This window comes from Aquarana catesbeiana, linkage group LG03 (assembly GCF_042186555.1).
Source record: "Aquarana catesbeiana isolate 2022-GZ linkage group LG03, ASM4218655v1, whole genome shotgun sequence".
Taxonomy (NCBI): domain Eukaryota; kingdom Metazoa; phylum Chordata; class Amphibia; order Anura; family Ranidae; genus Aquarana; species Aquarana catesbeiana.
Window position 1 is genome coordinate 184,718,595 of NC_133326.1, and position 16,568 is coordinate 184,735,162.

Here is a 16,568-nt window from a genome sequence, read left to right on the forward strand (position 1 = left end):
GCTCTATTTCAGACTCATAGCTATATTGTAAGAATGGGTGGATATTTTCCATACTTTTGTTTTTCCTCCCCCTCCCTTGCCCTCTTACATCGAGACCGATTTACTAATGTGTACAACTTATTAATTATAGATATATAACAAGCATCTTCTCCTGATGAGTGGAGGTCATCCACAAAACGTCTCGAGCTATGATGCTACTATTATGTTTACAGTCAGGGTCATTCCATCAATTTTAGTCTGTTTTATTGCAAAATGTTGTAACAATCCATGCACTTTTATATATGTATTGTGTGATACATAGGTTATGCGTCTGACATTTATATTATTATTATGGATTATTATGCTATATTATTATGATGTTTTGGTTGTACACATCATATATGGAATACATTTTTATTCTATTATACTCTTTATGTGCATTGTATTGAAATTTAGTAATTGGTAACTGGTCAGACACAATTTGCATCATGGTCACCCCCCCAGCTACATGCTTCAAGCAAAGTCCCAAACCTCTCTCTTCAATGAATTTTCAAACAGGGATGGAGGCATTGTAACTACGGGTCCTATGCCTCATATAAAGTCCCAAATCTCCCCTTTCCCCCTAATATGAGTAGAAAGTGCCCTGACGTTCGTGGGAGTGACGTTAGTGGGAGTGAAAAACACCCCAGGGTTGGTGGTTGAGTAAAAATTACCTTGTTCCTTTGGTTAGAAGGAAGAGGAACAAAGCCCCATTGTTGATGATAGTGGAAGAAATGGTGTCCTACTGTTGGTATCAGTGGGAGGAATATTCCCCCATCATTGGTGTCAATGGTAGGAAACCGGTCCCCATGTTGGTTTCATTTCAAGAAATAGTGGTATTGATTTACTAATACTAGAGTGTGAAATCTGGTGCAGCTGTGCACAGAATCCAATCAACTTCCATTTTTTTTTTTTTTTACCAAAGTTTAATTGAACTAGCTGAAGTTAGAAGCTGATTGGCTGCCTTTGCACTCTCCAGTGGCTCAAGGGCCAAAGGCAAGCACAGGGCCAATGTTTTGGGGCCACTGGTTTAAAGTGTATGTAAAGGCTAACTTTCTTTTCTGGTTTTGGATAAAGTGGGTAAAGTTAGCCCTTCTGTAAAGTTTTTTTTTTTTTTTTTTTTTTTTTTTTTGCTGTCTGTGCCTCTACTGTGGAGATTCACTCCTTTATTTACTGTGGTGACCGATGTCATCAAGACAGAAAGTGAGCCAAAAGTCAAAATTTTATAAATGTCACCAGAGCAAGAGGTGAGGGTAAATCATCATGGGGAAATTGTTCTGGTGACAACTATCTAAGTTGAGGATTCCTCCCACTTTGAGATTTTTTTGGTGTGGCTCCAGGACAAGAAATGAAGGAGACTCTTGTCAGTGGGATACATAAAGCAAAAATAAGCTGATAGGGGTTATAACCCTTCATTACTTTGTTCTTTTGTCAAACTGGCATTTTTAAGGGCTGAATGCAGCCATCTCATTTCCTCTTTGTACCCCTTAGTGGTTTAAATATATAATTTTAAAAAAAACATAAATGTGCCCCAACAGTTTTACAGTTGATCATTTCCCTTTCCTTATAAAATTTTGGATCTAAATACTTTAGGAATTTAGGAATTGTTGGCCCCTTTCTCTGAAATTAAATATTTTAATTTGCAATTTTTACTATAATGTTGATTTTAAAAGTGCCAGAATCTTTTTCTGGAATTAAATAATGGCCCCAAGTAGACTAAATGTGGCACTTTTGAAGAGTTGGGGCCCATTTACACCTTGGTGACCTGACACATTGCATTAGCATATGTTCCGTTAAGGAAGACCAATAAAATAATAAAGCACCAAAATGTTCAAAGAATCAAAATACACCATTTTATGCAACACAATACACCAAAATGCATGACCGTGTTTTGCTGTGTATTATGGTGGACTGCAATGTGTGTGCGTTCCCGTACGGTATTAAAATTAATAGCATTGTAACACACTGATGCATGTAATAGTGTGTTGAGGTAATGCATGCGTTACCGCAACAAAACTGTGTGAATTGGCCTTTAACCCTCTCAGTTTGTCAGTTTTTAAGTGACCTCTGGCCCACAGCCCTTCTCATATTTTTGTCATATGTCTGTCAATAAGTTTAATTGAGGAATGTCTAAAGACTGGTCCCACTTACCTGGATCTGAAGCACTACTAGATCTGATTCCAGATTCCTCTTATTTGGTAATTCTTTCTTGACTTGTTCAATCTGTCTCTTCTTTTCAGCAGCCTTCATTGTTAGGAAACGGATCTTTTCATCTTGTTCCATCAAACTGACATCTCCATTCTGAAGTATCATTTCTTGAGCATTTATCTTTTCATAGAAGATGCAGACCTCTTCCTCCCGCTCAATTAACTGCACACCCCTGACAGGTAGAAATTAATCTTTTTACAGTAGAACATATCTTGGACCTCATGAATGACAGTAAAGCATTAGGAACTGGTGTGATCGCCTTAAAGCCACCAATTCGATTTAAACTTTCAGGTTCAAACTGTACATTTTCAGGACAGTTTGAATCTGATTGACAGCTTTGTATATAAAAAAAAATATTCACCAAAGGCTCATTCACACTATCAGTGATGAACCGCTTTTTTTTTGCACTGGATAAATGCAGGTCACTTTTAGGGCACTTAGAAAACAATTGTTTTCTTTAAGCCCATTCACTCCACAATGCCGGGGTAATGTGTGATGCAGTGCGGTACAGAATAATGCAACATGTGCATTTTTCTTTGGTGACATGCAGTGTCATCCAGTGCAGTAAACAGCAGTGCAATGCATCACACTGCTTTGTGATATGCTGAAATGCACATTGCAGTGCTCTCTTACAGAGCCAGCACTGCTTTATCCTATACAGTAAAACACTGCATTTTACCACAAACGCACACATAGCCAGATTTCCCAAAAGGCACTGTAGCCATGTGCCTACAGGTGCCCTTCCTAGAGGGGCACCCGTCTGCATGAGTTTTTATGATCTCTCTATATACAGACTGATCCTGATATACACAGAGCACAGACTGTAGATGGGGGGATATCACAATTCTGAGATGAGGATCAGTCTAGAAGATTCCTCTATACACACACAGAGGGATCCCAGGGGGAGATGATGGTAGATCAGCAATATGTAGTGCAGTGGGGTCTCCTCCGGTGATTGGACCTGGGATGTCCTGGCTCCTGGTCTCTATAGACATGGGTTGCAGAGAGTGGATACATTGCAATGCAGTGTATTATTGACTCACCTCGGTGTTGGAGGGGTGTCCGGTGCTTACAGGTTCTACAGGTTCCTCTCCGCTCAGTACCGAATCCATGCGGAATACTGCCAGATAACCCCTCCGAGACAGTAGCAGTGTGATCACATTCCCTACACACCACCTGATGTTCTCCAATGACCGGGCCAATGATGGGACTGGTGGCGCGTCTGGTCTAAGCTGTGTGCCCCCCCCCCCCCACATAGCCGGCTTCCCTCCCTACATGTGGACCAGGCAGAGCGGGGAGCTGCAGGGGAGCCAGGATGGGTTCAGGGGACAGATGGATCCGGGAAGGGATTGGGGGGGATTGATGGAGCAGGGATGGGTTCAGGGTAGTGGATGGCGCTGGGATGGGATCAGAGGTGCTTCAGAATTCTCTGCCCCTTTGGCTCCTGAGATGTAAATCTGGCCCTGACCGCACAGCTTAGTGTGAGCAAAGCCTGACACTTTTATACATCACTAAACCCATCAATTTATTGATTTCTCAAACAATTAAATTCAAGGCACATAAACTAGCACAGCAGCAGCTAACGGTCTTCATGCCAAAATGCTATCATAATAGCGAAGTGAATTTTTGCCTTTTTAAGAAACCAAACAACAAACTGCAAAATTTATTAGAAGCCCTGTGTGAATTTCTGCTACTTTTTGTAATAATTTATAATGAAATGCACAACAAAATGTCATGAAGGCCACTATAGTCACCTCTCATTCCTGTTCTGCACCGCTGTTTCATACTTTTTGCGAAGACGAACCATATCCTCCTCTGCTTGGTTAATCATATTTGTAAGTCTTCCAATCTCCATTTTCTTTTGTTCTCCGATTTCTTTTATTTCCTGAAGAATAACAGTAATTCTGCTCTTATCTGTCCGAAGGCTGTCTCGGATCATATGGTTATTGGTCTGCTTCAACATAGCCTTTTGTAGTTGTCTGTGCCACAAAATGAAAAGATTTACCTTTTAACTTCTTTTTAGATTTATTATCAATAATAATAGAAACAGATCTATTGCATGACTCGAGGAAATTGTCATCTGACAATGCTATAATGCAAAGGTGTGACTCTACAGAAGCTTGATCTTCAGTTGTGTAGCATATGCCTTAATAAGATGCCATTATTTTAATAGAAATTTACAGATATTCTTTGTTAATATTTATTACTGGGCTGACGAAAGGGCAAGGAAGCTCCACTCAGCATGGTTGCTGATTATACTCTACATATAACCTCTTCACTTTCTTCACAAATGCAGTGACAACAACAAGGTCAATTTTTGGTAAAACATGTTTAAATCTTATATCTTCATGGCCACAGTTTGTAAATTTGCAGTATTGTCATTTTTAGCCATGCATGCAGTCCAGCATATCATTTCCCTTACTCCAATATTTGTTACCAGATTTAGGACTAAAACTATCTGTATGGATTACAGTATTCTGATGTCTTTATATTGGTTATAATAGTTATAGTAAAACTTTAAGGGCAAAACACGTATACTGATATATTGTGCAGCTCAAGCCTTTGTGCTATGTATTTTGGAACCTTTTCCAGGCTGTAATTGGATTTATCTAGGTGATCTGTTTTCTTAAAGGAGACGGAATTTATAAGTTTTAATATTTTGTATGAAATTATTATTTTTTTTTTTTTTTTTTTTATCAGTACTGTATATAAGCTCTCTATTTTGAGGTACAATCACATAACACCTGCTGGGCATATTTAAAGTTCATTATAAAAGGCAGATTCCTACTTTTGCATCCCTGTGATTATATTGCCTTCTGACAATGCTGTTGTGCTGATGATTTTGCTTTAGTACTTTAAGTCCATTTGCCTGAAACATCAGAGCATCTTCAGCACCTTAAAACAACTTTATTGTTGTTCCATGGCAATACATTTACAGCTGTTGATGTGTTTCAGATGGTCAAGCATCAATCATAGTGGTAAGACTGAGGATATCCATGGATCCTCAATATGATGTTAGAAACTAGCTATGTTAGTCACTGGTTACTGTGTTGATATGTAATAGTATTGCTGTCTTTATGATAAATTAAGTTACTATACACTCAGTGTATAGGCAGTGGACTGTTGATCTGATATATTCTGAGTGAGCTGTATTCTACTTCTTTGCTATAGCGGACAATTGTGCACAGCCTGGGAACTTTTCAAAAAAGGGCTAGAAATGACAGCCTCTAAATTCCTCTTGAGACAGGTATGCTTAATATTGCAGGGACAGCATAAAGCCCTGCTGATCAATATTTGTGGTACTAAATTGTATGCAAAAAAAATAGTCATGGGGGGAAAAAGGGTGAAACCAGAATTTAAATGCCATTGGTTGTTACATTAAATTTCGATAGAGTTCATAGAGATTCAGTGCATGTCCTCCCCACATTAATAAAGCTTTTTGACATGTGCCTTCTTTCAGCCTATTTCAACGCCATCTCAATCAGTACTCTTTATTTTAAAATTCCACAGAGACCTTTCTTTGCTGGAGACATTGGTTCTCAGAATTTCCACCTCGTTTCCATAGATCTTTAATTTCTCTCGCAGCTCTGCTGCTCGTTGAGTCGCTGTCTGAATAAGACTCACACACTTGTTCCTTTCATTGCGGATAATATCATACATCTTTGCAAACTCCTTCAGTCTGTAAGACAGAAATATCTGGAATTAGAGAAACATATGTAAGATATTTCAGCCCAGATTGCTGACCCCAAATAAAACTGGAGTTGCAATAAGACCGGCTATGGGTTCTCTGAAGTCTTATCACAGCTCCAGTTCTATTCACAACTTATCAGTAGCCCCCATCAACTTTTACGGTGCCATTAGATTTTATTTAACCCCTTCCTGACCAGCCGCCGCAGGTTGGCTCCCCTGGGCGAACCGTCGTAGCTATACATCGGCTCGCCTTTTGACCACTAGGGGACGCGCGTACCGCCGGAGGCGACCGCCCGTGGCGCAACGCCGGAGCCGATACCGCCAAGCACCCGCAATCACTCCACACAAAAGCAGAACAGGGATCTGACAATGTTAACAGACAGATCTCCATGCTATCAGGGGTAAGGAGAGCGATCTGTTGTTCATACTAAGTATGAACAACGATCGTTCTCCTCACCCAGGCAGTCCCATATCCCCACAGTTAGAATTACTCCCTAGGTAACACAGTTAACCCCTTGATCGCCCCCTACTGTAGACCCCTTCCCTACCAGTGACATTTACACAGTAATCAGTGCTTTTTATAGCACTGATCGCTGTATAAATGCCAGTGGTGTCAAAAGTGTCCGATCTGTCTGCCATAATGTTGCAGTCCCAATTGAAAATCACTGATCACCGCCATTACTGGTAAAAAAAAAAAAATTGTAATAAAAATGCCATAAATCTTTCCCCTATTTTGTAGATGCTATAACCTTTGTGCAAAACCAATCAATATATGCTTATTGCAATTTTTATTACCAAAAATATATAAAAGAATACATATCGGCTTAAACTGAGGAAAAAATGAGCTTTTTTTAAAAAAAAATTGGGGATATTTATTATAGCAAAAAGTACAAAATATTGTGTGTGTTTTTCAAAATTGTCGCTCTTTTTATTGTTTATAGCGCAAAAAATAAAAACCGTAGAGATGATCAAATACCACCAAAAGAAAGCTCTATTTGTGGGAAAAAAGGACATCAATTTTGTTTGGATACAGCTTCTCACGGCCGCGCAATTGTCAGTTAAATCGACGCAGTGCCGTATCGCAAAAAATGGCCTGGTCATTGAGCAGCCAAATCTTCCAGGGCTGAAGTGGTTAAATAAACATTTATCCATCAATTCACTTAAAATAGCAGTTTTTCTTTTAAGGCTGGGTTCACACTTGAAATGGATGCAGCTAACGACAGGGGTCCGGTGCGTCCCTGTTCTCTGTTCCAGGGATGAATCAGGCCCGAATTTTTGCTTGAATTCAGACCTGAAACTGAGCCAAAGACGCACAGAACCTCTGTGCAATCTGCTCCACAGCCGCTCCGGAGATGTGTGAAACAGCTCCATAGAGAGTCGGTCACAATCTCTTGTCATGCGAATTGGATGCGGGGAAGCCTACATCCAATTTACACTAGTGTGAACTTAGCCTTAAAACAAAAGGTTTCAGTTAGGCTGAGATTTCAGGGACCATAGTGGAAAGAAAGCAATAGAAGTAGCTATTTTTACCAAGATAAAGTCTACAGTTTTAGATTGCACTAGCGGAAGTATTATCTGTGTGTACTTGGCTTAACCTGTGTAAGAAAGATCTGCATACTTATCTCAGTCTGGTCACATTATCTCCGCTATGTCAGCCAGTGCCAGCTGCAGGGGAGAGGAGAGAGGGCTCTGACAATGGCTAGTAATGCCTGGGAGTGGTCCCATAACCCAAAGGCTTCAAAGACCTGTCTGTGGTCAGCACTTCTTCCTTTCCCCTGCAGCGGCTGCTGGCTTATAGAAGGCAGCCAATCAGATACGCAAGTATACAGATCTTTCTTACACAGGTTAAACCAGCCATAGATGGATTGAAAGTCAATCTCTATAGCCGGCAGTGTTGATCAGTGTATTCTGATGGTGGGGAAATCTCCTCTGCTAACAGAATACAATAGCTCCACTAGAAGGATTCCCCCATCCACATTAAATGTTATAATGGGGGAATACATGAATTTTCTTTCGTTCAACCTGCTGGTTGAATGTAAGAAAATAAATCGTATGAGCTGCTTTAGTTTGGTGTTATGAGGGGGGAGGTATTAAGAGTAGATTTTGGTTGGAATTTCACTTTATTTTGCCTATATTTTGACTTTCCTGGTTTCTTTCACCCTTCCCTCATCAATGTGCTTAAGACATGATTAAATAAAGTCTTACTAGTTACATTACATTTTTTATTGTAGACCCGGTGATCCCAGTCATCTCTAGGTGTCTGTGCATCTCTATGCAATACAGGCAACTCATGGCTAGCGGGTGAAGCCAATAAGGTGCTGTACATAGCTTCCTGAAAACATCACAGTAGCCTGCTGTCAGGGCTGGGCTTAGCCCTTCCTTCTCTGAGCTGGCCGCTCACCTGTCAGCTAATTGCCAGCTCCTATCTCTGCACAGTTACTCAGCTGTTGATTATATCCTACCCATCAGTCCTGCCTACCTAAGCCATCCAGTCCAGAGGTCCTCTGCCTTCGCCTTGGTCAACATCACAGAAACTTTCTCCTGTGATCCTGTTCAAGACTTGCTTTGCTGACATTCCTTCTAGGTCCAGATCCTGCTTGCTGTTCCATTACATTGATCCCTGACTTCTGGCTTGGCTGACTATCCGTTCCGGTTACTGAACTTTGGCTATGTTTTGACTACGTTTGTTCTTTTTACTTATATTATTAAACAAGTGTGATTTAACTGTACTTCTGTCTCGGCCTGATTTCATGGTTTCTGACACCTGCCTCAGTACACCACTCAAAAACCCTCAGCCCTAATGCAAGCAGGGAGGAGTTATGCAAATGTCTTGATGAGTGGATGTAAGTCTGGAGGAGAAAAAAAGGGGGTGTGGTGGTATGTGTGTCCCAGATTAGATAGGTCAACTCATCCCGGCAAGGTATAGGTAGAAGCAATAGACTGGGTAATGGGATTATTGCGGTGCCAGAAATACAACAGTACAAATACTAAAATGAATTCAATTTATTACAAATATCATTTAAAAAAAAGGGGGTGGTTACATTTCATACAAGTATAAATTACATAATGGAGCATAAGTGGTTCACCTGGCCCCTTGGGGTTCAGTGGGTACGTTGTGTTGATCCTTGATTGACTTTATTTCCATCCTTGTTGGGACCTATTGGCTGGGTGATATTGCATTTGTCTAGTCTCCCTGCATTCATGTTAGTAGCTTGCACAACGTTGTTTTTTACGATAAATAATATATTTTGTTATACTAATGAGATCTTCTTTTCATAGAATTACAACCTGGTGCATCCCCTGAGGAAGCCAATGTATTGGCGAAACTAGTAGGGATTATTTGTTTGACTTTTTGCACCCACTGGTTGTAAATATCTGCCTATGCTCCATTATGTAATTTATACTTGTATGAAATGTAACCCCCCCCCCCTTTTTTCTTTTAATGATATTTGTAATAAATTGAATTAATTTTAGTATTTGTACTGTTGTATTTCTGCCACCGCAATAATCCCATTACCCAGTCTATTGCTTCTACCTAAGTCTGGAGGAGTGAATGTTTCTAGGCAGACTGCATTTGCACATATAACCATGACTGAAAGAAATAAAATTAAATATATTAAAGGGACAGGCCCAGGACAAGTCAGACTATGGAAGAAGCCATTAGATGATATCCTCGAGCTAGGAAATGAGGCAGGCTCACAGAGTGCAGTGAAATCGGACTAGGGACCTGTACTAATGTGCAACTCTGAGGGTAAAGATGGCCATACATAGATCAAAATTTGGCTGCTTCAGCAGGAACCAGCCGAATTTCGATCCATGTATGGGCATTCCTGTTCATGAGAAGTTTATCTACCATTCAAGTTTTCTTTACAGGTCCTTTTGGAAAATTGCTATCGGATCAGCACTTGTACTGATCAGAATATTCTGAGGGTAGGGGAGTCCCGCCCCATGTCAGAATATGACACCGCATGGAGGGTTTCCGCATCTATGTTGAATGTGTAGATGGGGGAATCAGGTTAGTTTTTTTCACTGGCTGAGAAAGAGAAAAAAAAACCCATGTGTGGCCATCTTTAGGCTGGAAATCAGCTGTAATTATATTATCATCTCATACGGTATGTGTTGTATTGTGTGAGGCCTTTACTTGCTAGCTGTTTTAATAATGAGGTAGGTCCTTCTTTCGGATATTAAATTAGACCTAGATGAAAATAACTATACCTATGAAGCTTCCATATAAATGTACTGTACAACTTCCCCTCCCCTTCTACTGGTAAGCCAATCCATCCTGGAAACAAAGAGTTAATGAATTTGCTTCTTTTTTAAATCAGCCCTAAGCCTAAATTACAAAAAAAAGTGCAACACTGAGCCTCTTGCATAACATACTTGTTATTTCACATACTCAATTTTTAATGGCAGTTTTGTGTCAGGCTAGCAAGAAATGTCTGGTTATTTTGATGGTTGTAATGGGTTAATTTATCTTCTATTCTTACGTGATGCAATGGGTTTGATTTACTAAAGGCAAATAGGCTGTTCACTTTGCAAATGGATTTCCCTTAGCTTAGGGAATATGGTAAAAATTTGCTTAGCTAAGAATTCATAATTTCTGCTTGCAGATTATTGAATTATAGAATTCTCTTGCAAAGTGAACAGCCTATTTGCCTTTAGTAAATCAACCTCTTTAAAGTTCAGCCTAAAACTAAAATCTCAAAATCTACTTGCAGCCACATTCTGAGACTAACCTATCTAACCCTGTAAAGCAAAAATCGCTATATATAACTTTTCTGAGGCCACACCGGTCTGCTGCCATGCTGAGCTGTCAGCAGAGGTGTGTAGGAGTGTGCAGAAGAGGCAGCCGACAATGGAAGCCCCATAGTAACTCTATGGGTGATGCCACTTCCCAGCCGTTATCAGCTGTTTCCTGCACACAGCTTCCGCTGCTGGAGACCAGAACAGATCAACTTCAGAAAAGTTATGTATAGAGATTTTTGCTTTACAGTGTTAGATAAGTTAGTCTTAGAATGTGGCTACCAGTAGATTGAGATTTTATTATTAGGCTGAACTTCCACTTTAACCGGTTCCCGACCAGCGCTCGCCGATGTACATAGGCAGAATGACCCGGCTGGGCAAATGGGCGTACCCATACGTCCCTTTAAATTTGCTGCCATGCCATCGGGTCCCGTGGACTCGATCGCCGCGGGGATACCCGCGATCGCCTCACAGAGAGGAAGAATGGGGAGATGCTAATGTAAACAAGCATCTCCCCGTTCTGCCTAGTGAAAATGTCACTGATCTCTGCTCCCTGCAGATCGGGAGCAGAGATCAGTGACGTGTCGCAAAAAATAAAAAAACAGCAAGGGTGATCAAATACCACCAAAAGAAAGCTCTATTTGTGGAGAAAAAAAGGACGTCAATTTTGTTTGGGAGCCACGTCGCATGACCGCGCAATTGTCAGTTAAAGCGACGCAGTGCCAAATAGCAAAAAGTGCTCCGGTCTTTGGCCAGCAAAATGGACCGGGGCTTAAGTGGTTAAGTTTTATATTGTAAGAAAGCAATAGAGATTGTGGATCATATTACCTTATCTGAACTTCTTGGTTTTTCTTCTTGTGCTCTCCAATAAGCAGATCTCGCCCCTTAATGTCTTGCACAACTTGTGTATATCTTTGCTGTTAATTACAGGTACAGTGGTTTGTTACTGAGAACATTACAATTATGATTGTTGAACTCAGTGCTGTAAATATCTTTTTGTAACACACATATTGTTTATAGCCGCACATATGATCTGGTTCTAAATAACTGAAGCCTGTTAATATTGTGGGCACAATTGACCTCTTATGATCTTAAATGCTAAAGTTCATAGGTGATTTTATTCCCACGCTACCACTGAACTAATTGTCACGTTATTGGCAGCACACTGCTTACAGTGTTTAATGCCAGTTATGTAATGGCCAACAAGATGTTTAATTGCTCAGTAAAAAGAGATACACATACTCACATAGTTTAGCACTAAGGCTAGTGGGCACAGACTCAAAATTATTTTCAACGTGTGATTTAAAAGATCCAACTATCTGCAAATTAGTAGTGTTCCCAGTTTGAGAAACCAAGCCAAAATTTGTAATCTGTTTTTAATATTTAAATATGCAAGCAGCTCAGTGTCAGGGCTGGGCTCAGCCCTTCCTTCTCTGAGCTGGCCACTCACTAATTGCCAGCTCCCATCTCTCTCCACAGTTACCCAGCTGTTGTTGATTCAGCTCGTCAGTCCTGCCTACTTAAAGCCGTCCAGCTCACTTGATCTCTGCCTTCGCCCTGGTCACATCACAAGAAACCATCTCCTGCGTTCCTGTTTAAAGACCGGCTTTGCTGACATCCCTTCTGGCTCCTCATTCTGATTGCTGTTCCTCTACTTGGATCCCTGACTTCTGGCCTGGCTGATTACCCGATCTGGTTACTGAACTCTGGCCTGGCTGATTACCCGATCTGGTTACTGAACTCTGGCTTGGCTGATTACCCGATCTAGTTACTGAACTCTGGCTTGGCTGACTACCTGATCCGGTTAATGGACTTTGGCTATGCTTTGACTACGCTTTCTCTATTTACCTTTTTATTTTTATTAATAAACAAGTGAGATCTTACTGTACTTCTGTCTCGGTCTGGTTCATGGTTTCTGACACTCAGCCATAAGACATATCTGATCTGGGAGTACCGTAATAGAGTGAAACAGAATGTCGGTATTACAATGCCTCCACGTGCCTTTAGATATCTTCTTGAATACTCAGAGTGCTCCAAGTATGGACTCTAACATTTAAAATTTCAGCATCTACTGGTAGTGTGGAGACTTTATCTGCCCCCTTCAATGCCATCCTTTTGAACCATTACTTTAATAGACAGCCTTACTGGCCAGCAGGAAGTTGTGAAGGGACAAGTCACCTTGCAACACTCCTAGGAAATGTTGAAGAAATTGGGGCACACAGGTGCTCCAGAAGACTTCTAAATGTAGGCATACACTAGGTGCCTTTAGTTTTAGTGCAGCTGTCTGTTTAGATTCATCATGGTAATGAATGTTTTACTTTACCTTTAAAATAATTGTACATAAGCATTGTAGCAAGTTTGTCATCTGACGCACACGATTGTGAAAAACCAAACTTGCAGTTTTATCAACAATTTACAATACTTACAACATCAAATTACAACACATTTAACAATACAGGTTCCTCATATGCAAAAGGAACTGTGAAGCAATTTTCAACAAATAATTTCTAAAAGTATTTATACTATGCTAACTCTGCATGTTTGATTAAAAAATATGTGCATATCAGAAACCTAAATATGTTTTTTTGGGAAATGTGCTATTTCCCCAGAATCCCCAGTAGCTTGGCAACATATACTACCCACACAAGCAAATACAATTACATTTTCCTTATAGTTATACACATACATTTAGCATGCCAATAAATACACCAGTATTATATTAGAAAATGAGTATAGAAAAACATGGTTATGCCTAGAACAAGCAATCAAAATTTGCTTTCTAGTGCCTATGACAGATGAGACCATTTTTAAATTAGATATGTTTTTCCAAATGCAATGGTGCTCATATACTAGGCCATTGATTTTATTCAGATTAGATGGTGCCAGATTTATTCTGTCGGGAATGCCATGTGCAAGGGCCATATGCTACTTTTGAGGTCAGTTGATATCTAAAAGCCAAGTTGCAAACAACTAAGATGGTAGATATGGATGATAGCCTATGTGGTCATCATAATAATCATAATAGCCTTACTGTTTGTGCTCCTGTAGGAAATATTTCCTCTAACTTCCCATCTTAGGTCTCATCAGAACAGAAAGTCAGTAGAAGAGTACATAGACAGTTGTAAATACCTGACTGAGATTCTAACTCTTCTAATCTTTCCACACCCAAAAACATACTTTATTAGATGTTCCCTTTGATTTATACACAGATCGTAAAAAAAAGCATAGCTTTGGTTAATGTTTTGCAGTACACATGTGTCTTATTACAAAGTCAGATTTAAATGCCCACATTGTAAATTTTGTCTAACAGTAACATTAATTCATGTAGGTCCATTAAATAATCTAGTGAAGGAAAATCTTCAAGTACAAACTGCCATACATACAAAAAACAACCAAAATCCAGGTCTGATTTCTCCATGACGAATCCGTAATAGCTGCCATAAGTAGCCCACTTTGCACTTAGAGCTTTGCTTCCAATGACTTATTGAAGGAAGTCATTTGTGCCACCTAAATGTCAGAATATAGAAATAATGTAATAACAATTATTTACCTGAGCTTTTACAAAATCTCTTGACTTCTGTTCCCTCTCATCACCTTTGATTTGGGTTAAACGTGTTAGGTTGACCAACTCCTCCCGACATTCAGCTTGTTGCTTGACAAGCCGTTCTTCCTCAGCAATACACTGCATTAGTGCATGTGACTCTAACTCTGTTAGTGCTTGCTGTAGAAGAAATTGACAATTTTATTTTCTTGGCCCTAGTAAAATCATTTTAGATAAAGTCCGTGAACAACCAAAATAGATAAATTGACAGGTTAAGGACATTCTACATAAACTTCACGTAATAGGTTTTCCAACTTTAATATTGTAAATCGTGCGAAATGAAAGAAATGGTTGAGAGATTCGATCTATTAATTTAGTTATGAGATTACTGGAAGGGGTGGAAAAGAGGGGAGGGTTTAAGGAGTAACGCTAAATTTTATAATACTGGAAACCGGTGAAGCAAGGGGGATAAGGGTTCACTTTTGACCCTTTTTGTCTTTATCTCTCACTCTACACGATTACAGTATAATGTGATGTTACTTTTTTGGGGGGTTTTTTTCATTATTTTATTAATCCTACTGTGAAGATCTGCTTCCCCTTTTAACTGAATTGTTAAGCTTTGAAAGAAAATTGAATAAAGAATAAAGTTAAAGAAAGAAAAAAAATCATTTAGGTTACTGAATATAAAAATAGACATGTACAGACATAGTTGGAGAATTTAGATTTTTTTTAGGGGAAATAAGTTATGAAAAAAGTTATGAAATAAGTTATGAAATGAGTTTGAAAAAGTTTTTTTTAGTCAGGGTAAAGGCAAAGGTTGGAGACTATCAGGTTATTTTTTTGCTGCTGTGCTCTGCTGGGGAGAGTTCCCTTCACTTTAATTCCTGAAATGAGAGGAAATGTCTCCAAACAGAGCAGAGGGGATCAACTCCAGGGATAAAATGATAATTCTCCCGCTCTACAAGACTCTGGTCCGGCCACACCTAGAGTATGCTGTCCAGTTCTGGGCACCAGTCCTCAGGAACGATGTACTGGAAATGGAGCGAGTACAAAGAAGGGCAACAAAGCTAATAAAGGGTCTGGAGGATCTTAGTTATGAGGAAAGGTTGCGAGCACTGAACTTATTCTCTCTGGAGAAGAGACCCTTGAGAGGGGATATGATTTCAATATACAAATACCATACTGGTGACCCCACAATAGGGATAAAACTTTTTCGCAGAAGAGAGTTTAACAAGACTCGTGGCCACCCATTAAAATTGGAAGAAAAGAGGTTTAATCTTAAACTACGTAGAGGGTTCTTTACTGTAAGAGCGGCAAGGATGTGAAATTCCATTTTCACAGGCGGTGGTTTCAGCGGGGGGGGGGCATTGATAGTTTCAAGAAACTATTAGATAAGCACCTGAATGACCGCAACATACAGGGATATACAATGTAATACTGACATATAATCACACACATAGGTTGGACTTGTGTCTTTTTTGTGTCTTTTGTGTCTGTGTCCACTCTGTATAAGCGGAGCGGACACGGATCGGCGGCCATATGCCTGGTCAGCGGGTATCAGAGGACATATTCCCCACTAAACAGGTGGACTCCTTGCAGAGTCTGCCCCATGTGGACGGGGGCCTTTAGTTGATGTATAGTGTGAGTAAACATACTGTAACATGTTTATATGTCCAGTTTGTCCCTTCATGCCTTTGCAATTTTGCAGTTTGCTTTATTCTCATGTACATGCATTATCAATCACCCCTACAGAAGTGGCATTTTTAACCACACATACATAGAACAGAAGTTTAAGGGTTGACATTCTTTTTTTTTTAATCTAAAAATTTAGGTCAAATAACTTTTTATTGAAACATACATGAGGACGTAAAGTGAGAGATTTCCCATAATACTTCATACAATCAATGAGGACCATACATGAAAAAGAAATCAAAGCTGTGCAATGGAAAGATAATGTATACAGTACTCAAAAACACGTTATACAGTATAATAGTAAACTGGAAAGATAACAGACCCATTTATATGATTCTGTAGTGAAAAGTAGGACAGGGGAAGGAAAGAGAAGGAAGGTAGAAAAAGCTAGAGAAGCTCTTGAATGCTACCACAAAAGAGGAAGACGTACATGCCCTAGTGAGACCAGAAGAAGGGTGGACACTTGAGCTCGAAAAGCAGCTGAATCGCTATAAACTTGCCAGCACATCCACATAGTATGTATCTTCTTGGTGGTCCAAACTATCCCTTGCTACCAGCGTTTTTTGTATAAAAATGTAATTCTCTTTCAACAGCCAATCTAATATTCTTATACAATGTAAATTGAAATTATAAACCACCTGTTGTGTACATGAGACTGAAAATGCTCAAAACCCAG

At 39.8% G+C, this 16,568-nt stretch overlaps 1 protein-coding gene across 4 annotated transcripts in view; it reads right to left on the minus strand.

Annotated features, from left to right (window-relative positions):
- Positions 1-16,568, minus strand: part of CCDC146 (coiled-coil domain containing 146) — a 160,355-nt gene that overhangs the window by 27,064 nt on the left and 116,723 nt on the right. For all 4 annotated transcript variants that reach the window (XM_073619596.1, XM_073619594.1, XM_073619597.1 and 1 more), the window contains exons 11-15: positions 14,210-14,380; positions 11,488-11,576; positions 5,741-5,905; positions 3,981-4,205; positions 2,170-2,398 (exon numbers count right to left, since the gene is read on the minus strand). In XM_073619596.1, coding sequence (XP_073475697.1) covers positions 2,170-2,398; positions 3,981-4,205; positions 5,741-5,905; positions 11,488-11,576; positions 14,210-14,380 — 879 coding nt within the window. The remainder of the gene's footprint in view (positions 1-2,169; positions 2,399-3,980; positions 4,206-5,740; positions 5,906-11,487; positions 11,577-14,209; positions 14,381-16,568) is intronic.